The 15187-nt window shown below is 34.8% G+C and overlaps 1 protein-coding gene across 1 annotated transcript in view; it reads right to left on the minus strand.

Moving 5' to 3' along the window:
• CD2AP (CD2 associated protein) overlaps positions 1-15187 on the minus strand; it is a 141346-nt gene that overhangs the window by 71097 nt on the left and 55062 nt on the right. Inside the window, exon 3 of the mRNA XM_058554194.1 lies at positions 10485-10638. Within this exon, the coding sequence (XP_058410177.1) occupies positions 10485-10638 (154 nt within the window). The remainder of the gene's footprint in view (positions 1-10484; positions 10639-15187) is intronic.

Consider the following 15187-nt stretch of genomic DNA (forward strand, 5'->3'; position numbering starts at 1 on the left):
CAGTAGCACCTTTATTTACATACTATGTTTACTCATAGGATGTGTATGTACGAATAAAAACAGAACATGTAAGCATTCTAAGCAGCTAACCATCATCAGTTCTGGTTGGCTTTCTACCTTGCCCTCACACTACAAACTACTCATCTCAAAATAAATTCAAACCAATTACAAATAAGGTATAGGGCTCTTGGCAATGAAATCTACTTATACATCTGATCCCACCTATTACACAAAAGCAAAATATCCATTGCCAATTTTGAGACTAGAAATACAGACAATAAAAGACACTGTTGGCACAACAAATTTATCAAGCCAAGTCCTACAAGCCAGCAATTTTCAGACTACTTCTTGATCACAGTCTAGGAACACTTAAAATACACTAATTTAAGAGAGTGTTAAAAAGAGGCAAAATGCACAAACCTAAAACATTATCTCCTTTAATAGCTCTATTTTCTGACAGATAAAAATCAAACTCACATAGGTAAAGACAAAAAAAATTTACATTAGCTTTTCAAACAAGCTTCATTTATTCAGACAAGTAATGATCATTTACAACCATCCAGGCTTGTGGTTTTCAACTTCTTTCAAACTCGAAGATTTAAGAACTCAGACTCACTCCCACCTTTAAAAGTGAATCATTAAAGCAGCTAGGGTAGACGACCAAGTACAGTTGATTAAAGGATTACTTCTTGGTACCAGAAGTATGTTCCTCAGACCAGCAGCAACAGTACCACCTAGGAGCTTCTTAGAAATGCAGTAACTCAGGCTCCACCTCAGACCTACTGGTTATAGACCGAATTGTGTCCTCCCAAAATGCAGGTACTGACCACCCAAACGACTGTATTTGGAGACAGGGCCTTTTCAGAGGTAATTAAGGTCACAAAAGGTCCTGTGAGGACACAGGGAGAAGGCAGCCATCTGCAAGCTAGGAAAAGAGGCCTCACTAGAAGCCAACCTTAATAGCACCTTGATTTTAGATTTCTAGCTTCCAGGACAACGAAAAAGTAAATTTCTGTTGTTCAAGCCGCCCAGTTTGTCGTATTTTGTTATGCAGCCCGAGCAGGCTGAATCAGAATCTGCACTTTAACAAGATCCCTAGGTGATTCTCAATCTTGCACTCAATGATCTAGTTATACTGATTTCTAATTCTCTGAAAATTACATGCCCTATTTCTTCTGAGATTTCAATATACTGTTTCTTTTGCCAAGGGCACTTCACTTTTATCCAAAAAGTCCACCTTTGTCAGCCTTCAACTCATCTTCAGGTCTCAGCTTAGAACAACCTTCCGCCCAAATAGCTTTCCGGATTAGGCACTCTTCCCTTGTGCTTCCATAGCACCCTATACTTACTCTATTGACTTCAGCAACCCACCTGTTATTGACAACTCACCTTTCCTTTTCATTCTACCATAATGACTTATTTTCTTGTGGGTAACCTGTCTACCCTGCAGGCTAAAGATAAAGGGGCACTAAGTTTGTTAACTGCTCTCTCCTCAGCACCTAGCATAGTGCCTGGCTTGTACTAGGTACATTAAATATTTTTGAATGAATTAATGAACCAACATCTAGGCCTAACCATATGGCACCAACGCCAAGAAATATCATGACAAAAGTGTGTCCACTCCGCCCATCCTTTACCACCAACAATCCTAAGATTTTTCTTAATAATTTAAATGCACACTTAGGGAACTAACAGGCCTTAGGAGAGACGAAGCATGCACATTAAACAATTAGTAATAAAACACAAATACATAATGAGATAGTGAAACATTTAGTGCAAACTACAAACATCCCAAAAATTAAGAGAAAGGACAGGTTTAAACTGGAGCAGATGTGGAAGGATTCAAAGAAGAAATGGTAACAGATTTAGACAATGAAAGATGAATATAATACAAGATGGAAAAGATGTGGCAGATATTCTACATCAAGGAAAAGTTTCCCCAATGAAACAGAAATTGGTAATATAAGGATTCTAAAGAAACTGTTTTTGCTGGCAACAAAGGAGAATCCTAAGAAGTAATCTAGATAGGTACAATTTCACTGCATCAAATCATGTCATATTATCTCCAAAAAAAATTTTTATATAGTAAAAAAAGACGTACAGCTGTCACTGTTCTCTAGGAATCAATTTCCTGAACTACAAAATAAAAGAGCTGGACTAGATAACCATGACATTTACTTCAGCTCTGACATTCTATGGATCTATGAAATGGTTTATCAAAACAAAAATAAACAGAACTGAACTCCCAAAACAACAAAAGAAGCACAACACATGCAACTAACACCATGAAAGAGGTGCAAAACAGACATGACAACCAAGCAGAAGAATCGAGTCACCAAATAAGAAACAGTTACACCTCAGTAATAGTTTCCCCCCTTCCTAAAGGAATTAATAATTATATCTGATTTTTAAAAATGTTTTACAATAAAATGAACCAAAGAAAGTAAACACTGACCATACTTTTATAACTAACCTAGAGTTTATAGTAAAATTTTTCAAATGTCACCTTTTATCAGGTCTCTGAATAAATTTTTAAGTAATAATTTAAGAAGTGATTTTATGCATAATGCAGGAAAACTTCTCATCTCTTACACCAGAGATAAATACAGTCCCTAAATACTTTTGCAATCTGTTTGTAGTGACCTTGAGAAAACATGTTCATAAATGTGTTCTTTGTAGTTACCACTTCATAGATGAGGGGAAAATAATCTATATTACTGAAAAGAAAAATTCCATTTTGCTCAGGGTACACTTCAAAGAAAATCCTTTCTATCCTTCTGATGATCTTAGGCCTTTAAACAAAATGTAGCTTGCTTCTTTTTAACAAGTATCAATATCTTTTTAAATGGTTTAAACTGCATAAAGAGTATTAATTAGCATATCAATTAACTTTGACCTGACTAGTTATATTTTAACCAAAAGCTTTGTTTTTCTTTTCCTCTCACACTACACATAATTCTCCAGAGTGGTTTTTTTCCAGAATAGATTACAGAACTATTTGCAAAGAAATTTTTCATTTTTCAAAGGAAAAAACCACATTGGATAAAAACATCTAAAAAGTCTGTGAGTTATTTATTTAAAAAAGAAAAATGTTTCACATGATTCCATATTTAAATATGGTTCACTCATAATTTGAAGTGACTGCCTATATTGAACTCATCTATTAATTAGCAGCACAATTAAAGAAATTACGAGATTTTTCACATTTCAAACGGCATATATAATGTCTACCCATACATATTGGTCAATAAATATTTACTGAATTTCTACAACGTATCAGAACCTCTGCTAAGCATAAAAAAAAATGAAATAATACGTGTAAGAGCAGTCAACAAAAGGATGTGTGAAATTAAGTCAATTTAAAAAAATAACCATAATTAGTATTTTCTTATCACAAGTAAGCTCCATATACCTTTTCAGATCTACAAAGCAATTAATAGTTAAGTAGGTCTTTTTATTTTTTTATTTTTTATTTTTTTTTGTTTGTTTTGTTTATTGCAGTAACATTGGTTTATAACATTGTAAAAATTTCAGGTGTACATCATTGTACTTCTATTTCTGCATGGACTACATCATGTTCACCACCAAAATACCAATTACAACCCATCACCACACACATGTACCGAATTATCCCTTTCACCCTCCTCCCTCCCCCCTTCCCCTCTGGTAACCACCAATCCAATCTCTGTCCCTATGTATTTGTTTATTGTTGTTATTATCTACTACTTAATGAAGGAAATCATACGGTATTTGACCTTCTCCCTCTGACTTATTTCACTTTGCATTATACCCTCAATGTCCATCCATGTTGTCACAAATGGCTGGATTTCGTCATTTCTTATGGCTGAGTAGTATTCCATTGTGTATATATACCACAGCTTCTTTATCCATTCGTCCCTGGATGGGCACTTAGGTTGCTTCCAAGTCTTGGCTATCGTGAATAAGGCTGCAATGAACACAGGGGTGCATGTACCTTTGCAAATTGGTGTTTTCAAGTTCTTTGGATAAATACCCAACAGTGGAATAGCTGGATCATATGGTAGTTCTATCCTTGATTTTTTGAGGAATCTCCATACTGTTTTCCATAGTGGCTGCACCAGTTTGCACTCCCACCAGCAGTGTATGAGAGTTCCCTTCTCTCCACATCCTCTCCAACACATGTTGTTTCCTGTCTTGTTAATTATGGCCATTCTGACGGGCGTGAGGTGATATCTCATTGTAGTTTTGATTTGCATTTCCCTGATAATTAGTGATTTTGAACATCTTTTCATGTGTCTGTTGGCCATCTGTATATCTTCTTTGGAGAAATGTCTGTTCAGGTCTTTTGCCCATTTTTTAATTGGGTTGGTAGTTTTTTTGTTGTTGAGATGCATGAGTTCTTTATATATTTTGGAGATTAAGCCCTTATCAGATGTATGGTTTGCAAATATCTTCTCTCAATTGTTAGGTTGTCTTTTCGTTTTGTTGATGGTTTCCTTTGCTGTGCAGAAGCTTTTTAGTTTGATGTAGTCCCATTTGTTTATTTTTTCTATTGTTTCTCTTGCCCGGTCAGATGTGGTGTTTGAAAAGATGTTGCTAAGACCGATGTCGAAGAGCGTACTGCCTATGTTTTCTTCTAGAACTTTCACAGTTTCAGGTCTTTCAAGGATTCAAGTCTTTAATCCATTTGGAGTTAATTTTTGTGTATGGTGTAAGGTAAGGATCTACTTTCATTTTTTTGCATATGGCTATCCAGTTTTCCCAACACCATTTGTTGAAGAGACTTTCTTTTCCCCATTGTATGTTCTTGGCTCCTTTGTCAAAGATTAGCTGTCCATAGATGTGTGGGTTTATTTCTGGGCTTTCGATTCTATTCCATTGATCTGTGTGACTGTTTTTGTGCCAGTACCATGCTGTTTTGGTTACTATAGCTTTGTAGCATATTTTGAAATCAGGGAGTGTGATACCTCCAGCTTTGTTCTTTTTTCTCAGGATTCCTTTAGCTATTCGGGGTCTTTTGTTGTTCCACATAAATTTTAGAATTCTTTGTTCTATTTCTGTGAAAAATGTTGTTGGAACTTTGATAGGGATTGCATTGAATCTATAGATGGCTTTAGGAAGTATGGACATCTTAACTATGTTAATTCTTCCAATCCAAGAGCACGGAATATCTTTCCATTTCTTTGTGTCTTCTTCAATTTCTTTCAGAAATGTTTTATAGTTTTCGGTGTACAAAAAAAATGAAATAATACGTGTAAGAGTAGTCAACAAAAGGATGTGTGAAATTAAGTCAATTTAAAAAAATAACCATAACTAGTATTTTCTTATCACAAGTAAGCTCCATATACCTTTTCAGATCTACAAAGAAATTAATAGTTAAGTAGGTCTTTTTAAATCAATATTTTATAAGTAAAGCTATTACCAAGGAAGAGGATTAAGGAGGACAGCAAGGCAGGGACTTACGTCATGTCTTTTATGTACCAATACTATTCTAAGTCCTTCACAAACATCTACTTACACAACAGAGCGTAAAAACTTATCATCGTCATTTTACCAATGAGAAAACAGGAACTCAGAAGTTAAATAATCTGCCCCAAAGTAAAACCAGAATTATACCCACTTCTGACTCCTAAGCCTTTTATCTTTCCACTATATCACGCTGCCTCCTTTACAGATTACAAAGTGCTTTAACATCACTCATGCAGTCTAGTCATGTCAGATCCCTATTCCCTGAAAATACCATGTACTTGCTTATCTCCGTGGGTCTTCCAAAGGTAGCAATTCTACCTGTAATGCTATACTCCCTAATCTTTAAGTGATTGATATGTCCTACCTAAAGAAGACTTAAATACACCCTGCTTGACAACCCCAATGCAGAACTGTCCCTTCCTTTAAATCATAACTGCACATTATATATATCTCTAACATGGTTCTTAATAGTATAAAACAAATAATAATTACAAACATTTATCAAGCACTTCTTATAATATTTGTTAATATTTCTAAACCCTTATGAGGTAATTATTACTATCATCCCTGTTTATAGTAACTTGATGTCTTCCCCTGCTAGACTGTGAGTTTTGAATTATTATGCACGCCCACCTTTATTTGGCAGATTTCATTGCCCACACTAACATTGTTCTCATGGTCTTATACTCTGTATTAAGGCATTCAGTAGATAAATGTGAAAAATTTCAGAAAAACTTTTTAGAAATGTATGGTATTTTTTGAAAAAAAAAATCCCAATTGTGTGAAATTTCACACTCAGTAAAGTTGCTTTCCTTATTTTTTTAGTGACAGAAAATTCTAAACTTCCAAATGTAGGTCATCAAGAACCGCAAGTATTTCATGGTTCTGAAAAATAGATCTAAATATTCAGATCAAACAGAGCTCTTAAATTACGCAACTATTTCTCACTGAAGATTATTGTTTTTAATCTTTCCATCAAATGCTAAAATGAAGAGCATACCACACTCAGAAGGTGGGAGGTTGATGCTAAAATTTCAGAGATAGAAGCAAAAGGATTCTTGATCCACTTTTGGTTCCATGTGGTTCTGAAAAGTGTACCTTCAAGTTTTATTATAGCATTTAAATTTTTCTAATATCAAAAATTTTTTCAATCAATTTCTTTCTCCAGTAAGCAAAGAAAATCATCAAATGTTAAGAAACAGTGACTGAGCCATTTGCTATATGGTTGAATCTTCTTTAAAAATTCTTTCATATCCTTAGCAATAAAAAAATCCTAATACTTAGGCCATTATAAATGAAAGATTCAAGCTGGTCAAGATTCTAGCTATAGTGCTCAGATATACTATGTGACAAAGACAATCAAAATCTTAGAAAATATTAGCACTATCACCACCATGAAGAAAAACTTATGTGATTGGGGTGAAGTATCATGTCTACAATGTACTTTCAACTGATTCATTTAAAAAACGTATTTGTATATGTATATAGATAAAGCCAATGTGACAAATGTTAACAGCGAACTATGTTCACTGCACAATTATTCTTTCAACTTTTCTGTACGACTTTAAATTTTTCAAAGACAGGCTGCAGCTGGGGAGGACTCATTTGAGTGAGTCTTTTTCTCCTATGAGTCAGAATATTTTAATGTCAAAGAACAGAGCCTGAACTAATATGCCCATTTTTTTTTTTTTTTTTTGGTGAGGAAGATCACCCTGAGCTAACATCCATGCCAATCCTCCTCTTTTTGCTGAGGAAGACCGGCCCTGAACTAACATCTATTGCCAATCCTCCTCCTTTTTTTTTCCCCTTTTTCTCCCCAAAACCCCAGTAGATAGTTGTATGTCATAGCTGCACATCCTTCTAGTTGCTGTATGTGAGACGCGGCCTCAGCATGGCCAGACAAGCAGTGCGTCGGGGCGTGCCCGGGATCCGAACCGGAGCCGCCAGTAGCGGAGAGCGCACACTTAACTGCTAAGCCACAGGGCCAGCCCCATGCCCATTTTTTTTTAATGTATAATGTAAGGATGGATAGTCAGTGACTATATTTTAACAGTATTCAGAATTTTCACTATTTTCTTCAGCACTGACTCAAAATCAGGAGGCACACCAGGTGCTGCCAACTGTTTTCTGGAAATGCAACACTATGTAGAATGACATGCTAGTCAACTAACTTTTCATGTAGCAACATCATTTCTTTCGGTACAACTACCAGTGATCTATCAGTATCAGTTGCAATGTATCTTTTGCATTCAAAATAATTATTAACTAGATGAAAAATCACATCTGCAGCATGAGTTTCCACTAATAAGGAAAAAAGTTACAAGCACTGGTGTCTTCCCTCACATGCTAAGAGCAGATTCACACCTGGAAACAATTTTTTCCAAATGTAAAGTGAAATATCTACTAATATTCCACATTGAATGTTATATAGAGTTGTGATGCTGAAAGATGTCAATTCTTTACTCTGTAAGTAAAATACTCTACACCATTATCTTTGTGCCTGATTTTACAAGGGTCTCAGCAGTAACGTGACTTGTACCTGTTTTTGCTATAGGAAGTGTAAATTTGTTCTCTTCTAGAACTTCAGCAACTTACAGTAGTCAACTTTGTCCCGGAAAACATTATTCTGTGCCCACTCTAGAAAATACCTGTCTTTCCAAAGAAGTTATCATGCTTAACTTACATGCAATAGCAGAAGTTTCAATGGCTTCCTGACTAGACTTCACAAAAAAGCCAACACTTTTTTGGCTTTAGAGACTAGAGAAAAAGAGCTAACAAGTCCAGTTTCCAGATCTTTAACATCATACTATCTATTTGAATGTCTCCTTTTTAGTTGTTTAGACACAATTCAACACAGACGCAGAGTCACTTCTCTTGGTACACAGAGATTTAAATTCAACAGTCACACTGCAGTGTTTATCATTATCAACTTTTACAATAGTTTTAAGGTTTTTTTTTTCAATAATAGTATCAGTTAATAGTATCCACCACTATTTAAAATTACAATTAACCATTTTTGAATAACTGGTCTATTTTGTGAATTAAGGATATGATGCAAACTAATAGCAACAAAATAAAAATCAGATTTAAAAAAAACATTAGCTTGCTTTTCCTGGAAAAGCAATCTAAAAGCAAAAACAACCTGCATCCTGTTTTAAATGTTAGCTAGCACCAAATGACCAATTTAGTCCTTGCAGCACATGCATTTGAAAAGAAGTTATGGAGGAGATCCTTAGGAAAAAAAGCCTAAGCCTTCTGGCAGCAACTACATAATGGGTTTTCCTTCTTACAAGAAAAAGAATTATGACCAGTGTTCTTGAGGAAAGCAAAACTCATGTGTCCTTTCCTATTAGGAGATTTTATATTATGAATAAAATATTCATAATCTTGAAGCCCTCTGTCTAGCCTCTACTTAAGAAAGAAACTTGTCCCTTTATAGCTCAGTAAAGCTAAAGAAAGTGGTAAATGGATTTTACAATAGGCAGAGGTCATAAATAACCCTTCCATGGGCCTAAAAACTCTCCCTGTGCACAGAAATTCTATATAAAAGTTCACCTGTAGGATGTGGGCACACTTTCTGTTATCTGTCCCTCAATCTCCAAACAGAGTTTCAGCGTCCAGGACAATTAGAACTAATAAAACTGTCCACCTTCAGACAGCAGGCTGAAAGCAGTATGGGTAATACCCAAACTTTTTTTATTTATTTATTTTTCTGTGAGGAAGATTAGCCCTGGGCTAAAATGTGTGCCTATCTTCCTCTACTTTATATGGGACGCCACCACAGCATGGCTTGACAAGTGGCACGTCAGTCCACACCTGGGATCCGAACCTGCGAACGCCAGGCCGTGGAAGCGGAGAGCACAAGCTTAACTGCTACGCCACAGGGCCAGCCCCTAAACATTTTTTGTACAGTGCATTTACTAGGAAACAAAGAACATGTAGAACTCTTTAATTGGTCTGTATCAGTGTCATGAAATGTTTCATTTTTATGCAAGTCTGTTTTTATTTTATGAAAATAATCAAAGGTTGATATAACCCAGAAAGTAAAGGTTTCCCCAAACTTCACATACAGTAGCATAGAAAGTAACAGGTTGAGATATAAGGACACTCTTTGAAAATCATAAATAGTCTTACATTTGTGAAATATAAATAAACAAAATTTTATTACTGTAGACTATTTGGTACCACAAGGGATTTACAGACCACAATATCAAAGACGTTGATCTAAGATAAATGTGGTTAAATACTCATTTACTACTTATTAAATCAAACTGAACACAATAATTAGTATTCAATATCAAGGAGCTTCAGGTTTTACTATGTTAAAACACTATCTGTTCTCATAAATGTTGTACTTCTTTGTACATGTTTAATGTCTAATACCTTTTTAATAAGTCTTTCCAAACTCTATAAGCTCTCTGAGAACAGCAATATCACCTGTCTTTTTACCACTTTCTCATCAGCAGCAAATTAAAACTCAAGAGTTCAAACGATCTAAGGTCATAAGATGAACTCAAACTCACGTCTGATTTCAAATGTGGTGCTCTCCCTCTACATTAGACTGTTCTCCCAACATATTTAGAGTACCAAATACTTTAAAAAAGGCACTCTGCTGGGCCAATCACCTTGGAAAACAATGTATACATTCAGATGTCTAACCATTAAAGAAAACGTACTATAAAATTCTTGTATCTATACTGCTTAAGGATGAGCAGACATTTTAGCATCCCATTAAATAAATTATATTATAATAAAGGCAAAGTGCTAACTATTCAACAGAGCTTGCAAGATTAACAAGAAAACGAAGCCTCATATTTTAATTTATAATTCCTATAGACAGTTGTCAGCAGCTCATGCTGGATTATCATAGTAAGATTGCCTACATAGGCCAATAACTAGTAACATGAGAGTAAGGAGGAAGTTTCTGCAATCTGCTGCAAAAAGTTGAGCTGATTTTTCTTAACATAATTAATGAACAGTTATATAACATCCTTCTATTTTGATTTAATTAAACCAGAAAGGAATTATTTACATACTCTTCTTAATGTTTTTGGTTTGTGGATGTGGCTGAATTCCTCCAGCTGGAAGTCCATAGGTGCTTATTCGTTGTACAAGACTGGCTACATTTCCATGTCTTTCCCGTTTGATGGGCAAATTGTCATCCTTGGATTCTGTCTCTCTCTTAATTTCCTATAAAAGGAGAAATCAGTAAACAGGCAAATTAAGTTATATTTTATTAAATTCTCAAATATAAAATACAAAAAAACAGCTATAGTGATTATTATATAAAACATGATATCAACAGTTTTCAACCTTTTTCTCTGACCACACATATCTAAAGAATACAACACACTCTGGTAACAGTGACTCATTATGAGTTTAAGTCTTATCGGAACTGGAGATGGAGAAAAGAAATGGAGGCTGAAACATCACCTCCACCCAACACACAAAGAAACCCTGAGATACATAAACAAACAATAAGACAAACAATAATTCTAAGTCAGGGATAGGCAAACTTTTTCTACAAAGGGACTAAAATAGTAAAATATTTTAGGATTTGTGGGCCACACGATCTCTTGCAACAATGAACGCTGTCATTTGTAGTGCAAAAGCAGTCACATACTTGAATAAACAGTTATGCTCCAACAAAACTTTACTTATAGACACTAAAATTTCAATTCCATATAATTTTCACATGTCACTAAATATTGTTCTTCTGTTGATTTTCCCCAACCGTTTATAAAATTTGTAGCTAGCATTCTCAGCTCACGGACATTACAAAAACAGGTGATGTTCAGATATGGCCCATGGGCTGTAGTTTGATGAACTCTGTTCTAAGTCATAGATCTAACAGAAAATATGCAAACCTTCACGAAAAGAACTATGAAATTTTATTCAAAGACTTAAAAGACGACAAATGAACAGAAAGTCATGCCATGTTCGGTGATTGAAAACTGAGTATCACAAAGACATCAATTCTCCCTAAAAATGATGTAACGATACAATGCAATTCCAGTAAATATATCACAGATTTGGGAGAGCAATTTAATAAACTGGTTCTAAATTTGTACAGAAAAACAAAAGGCCAAGATTAGCCAGTATATTTCAGGGAAAAGAAAGTAAGGAGACATTTTTTTTAACATAGTATAAAGAAAAACTATATGATACTATAAATTACACAGTGTGGAAACTGGCATAAAAACAGACATACTGATGAACGAAACAAAATAGAGACTCTATAAACAGACAAACTTGATTTATAACAAATAAAAAGTGAGGAAAAAATTGAATCTTAAAATATATAGTGTTTGTAAAACTAATGCTCCATATTTAGGGAGTAGGAAATGAAATTGGATTCCTACCTCACACATTTGATATTAAAATTAACAATTTCTGTTTATTAAAAGCAACCATGAAAAAGAAGCAAATCATTAACCAGAAGATATTTTTTACATATAAGGTTAACAAGGAATTTGTATCTCCAGGTGTTAATGTCTACCACAATGTTAACCAGTTGTTACTCTCTAGTTGGTAGGATTTCAGATGATTTTTGACTTATTTATACTGTTTAGAAGCATTTGATGCTTGTTTTGTTTTTATAACAACATGTATCATTTTGCAATCAGAAAAAAAGTTTTTCATTTTGGGAAAACTATTAAGTTGTTGAATAATTGTGAAAAACTATTAAAGTACAAATCATAGAAGACAAAATATTTCACACTGTAGACTGCTTCATTTTTATTGGTAATGCACTTAAGGAAAAATACTTCAAACTGCTACTAATAATACTTGACATGTCAACAACTGAAAACCTCAGTTTTCAGACTGCACTAAATATTTTTCAAACTAATGAAAACATTACATCTATGTAAAGACTTGTAGTGACAACATCAACAAGCCAAAGAATATTCATTTTGGATTTTCCTGTCTCATGAGCTACCTACATTTAAAAAAATAAAAAGCCATATGTCTGAGAGCTATTGTTGCTTTCTAGTATAGGAGACCAAGAACTTTGCTTCACATCCAAATCTTGTTCCTCTAGGAAAGCAACTCCAATTTGACCAAATGGGAGTAAGAGCACAGGTTCAGGAGACAGATGACCTGGGTATAAATCTTGGTTCTATCCTGTTCACTAGCTATGTAATTTTGGGTATTTGTGTTCTTTTAATAAAAATTTACCATATGAATAATTATGATATATTAATTGAGACAACGTTTCTCATTTCTAAAAAAATTGATTTACAACATACTGCTCAAGATCTAGAAACATTTTAAGGATATTCAATATTCTGAGACATTCACATCCATGAATATTAGATATAATAAATCTTCTGAGGACAAAAGGAAAGAGAAGAAGCAAAGTAAAAATATATACAGTCTACATCGAATAAGGAAAACACAGGTTTACAGCCTTCCAAACATCAAGTGCCAACTAAGATATTATCACAAGTCCCAAGTAACCTCAAGGCTCTAAGCAAAATTACAAATAAGGTAAAGTTGGCTTTGAGCTCCACCTCCTCCTCCTCTGGAACCTCTGCCTACTACAATCTACCACCACCAGATACACACAGACACTCTCACCAACCTACTCTCTTCCCTAGTTCATGGACACACAGTGCCGCCAAATCACTCTTTGGATATCATCTTCAACAACAAATTTTATTGAGTACCTATGATGTGTTAGTAAGGTTTCCAGTGTTTCTTCCCTCTTCTGTCCTTTACTTCCTTTTACCTAATCAGCCAGTAAATAAAACATATATTAACATTGTAGCATCTATTTTCTACCAACTTCGCTTCCTTTCCTGACTTTGAAAATGACTCCAGGAGATTCAGTAAAAAAAGAGTTGTCACTTAAAGAGTATCACATACATACAAAGCAAACTCAGAAAAACTCTGAATTTCAATCTACAAATGAGAGAAATCTCCTAGACAATAGGTAATGTCAATACAAACTGGCCAAGAAAAAAATACAACTAGGATAATCTCCATATAGATAAGAATGTACTATATTGATTGGTTTTGTTTCATAGATAAGGAGTAGGAAGTAGCAAATTAAAGGAAGATGAGAAATACAAGCAAATGAGGGGGAGCTAAAAAGGTTGGGAAGCAGATAGTTATTCTTAATCTATTAAAGTAATTAAACATACTTAACTCTTGACTACACTAACCAAAAACAGGTAACTTAAAAGATAATCACCAAAATTCACAAACCACTTCTTCATGTTGTAATATATCTATATAATAATTTGGTTATCTGATCATGTCCAGTGCACCATCATGATCTAAAAATAGAAAGCAATTAACTTCTATATCATAGAATCAAAGGTCACAAAGAATAATAAAAACCAGAATAGAGGGCAAGAGCTTCTTTTTACCTCTCAAACCAAAGAGACAGGTTATTTAATCACCAAATTTCTAAAGAGAGTTACTGTTCTGCTTACGCTAATTTAAATCTAAGAAACATACTTAATTATTTTTAATTTAACATTCATGATTTCCAAAAGTGTTACATAGAACTAGTACCTCCAACTTTACAGAAGCGTGTCAGAATATATAGAAAAGTGATATCACTAAAGAATCAGGAAAATAAGCAGAATTAAAAGTTTATTTGGGGGCCGGACCAGTGGCCCAAGCGGTTAAGTGCGCGCGCTCCACTGCAGCGGCCCGGGGTTCGCTGGTTCAGATCCCGGGCTCCCGGGCGCACACCGACGCACCGCTTGTTGAGCCATGTTGTAGCGGCGTCCCATATAAAGCAGAGGAATACGGGCACAGATGTGAGCTCAGGGCCAGTCTTCCTCAGAAAAAAGAGGAGGATTGGCATCAGATGGTAGCTCAGGGCTGATCTTCCTCACAAAAGAAAAAAAATGTTTATTTGGTACACATCCACTGTTTTAGCTTTGACTAAGTCAACAATAGACCCATATTTGAAAAATTAGGTTTCCAATATAACAAAATGCTTTACCCCATTACTAAAGTTTTTATTTTGTTTTTTTGGAATTAAGTCATAGTATATAAGGAATGATCCAGAAGGAATTACTTCAAGTCATTAGATTTTCCTTTTTATTATGATTAAACTGAATATTCACAAAAAGCCCTCAAGTCCAAAATAAAATGACTAACAGGAGAAAAATCTCCTTAATATGAAACCAAAATGTACCTTCTGAGTGCAAATATATCAAAATCGTCAAGGGAAACAACAATGACAGACATAATATAGCAGGACTATTTTGAAAGTTTCTAAACTTACTCTCTCCCCCAAAGATGCTATTCTCCACATAATTGTTGTCTCTCCCGTATGGACAAAGGGCCTCCCTATTTCAACAGCCCCTCCCCCATTTGGAAAAGGCAAAAGTAGGAAAAGAGGGGGAAAAAGTTATGTACATTCATTGTCAGTGGCATCCTACTCCTTCCCTTTTCCTATCACAAGAATGTTAATGAGAGCCAAGTGAAGTAGAGTGGGATAAACACTAAATAAAGAACTCCTCTTTTACCCGTATTCTTTCAGACATACCACAGCGTAAAACGGACTGAAAATACCCCAATAATTTATAATGGTGACATTTTTCATACTAGTTTTGTTAATTTAAAAAATGTTATCTGCGCTTTCAGCCCTAAGATGAAGGGGTTTCAGGATAAGAACTGCAGGGAATGAGGGCTAGTGTATCTATGACTCAAAAGACATCAGGCCTACATGGATCTCCTTCGCTCAAAGCTGCTAGACTCCTTGAGGCCACAGATG

The sequence above is a fragment of the Diceros bicornis genome, chromosome 14, assembly GCF_020826845.1.
Source record: "Diceros bicornis minor isolate mBicDic1 chromosome 14, mDicBic1.mat.cur, whole genome shotgun sequence".
NCBI lineage: Eukaryota > Metazoa > Chordata > Mammalia > Perissodactyla > Rhinocerotidae > Diceros > Diceros bicornis.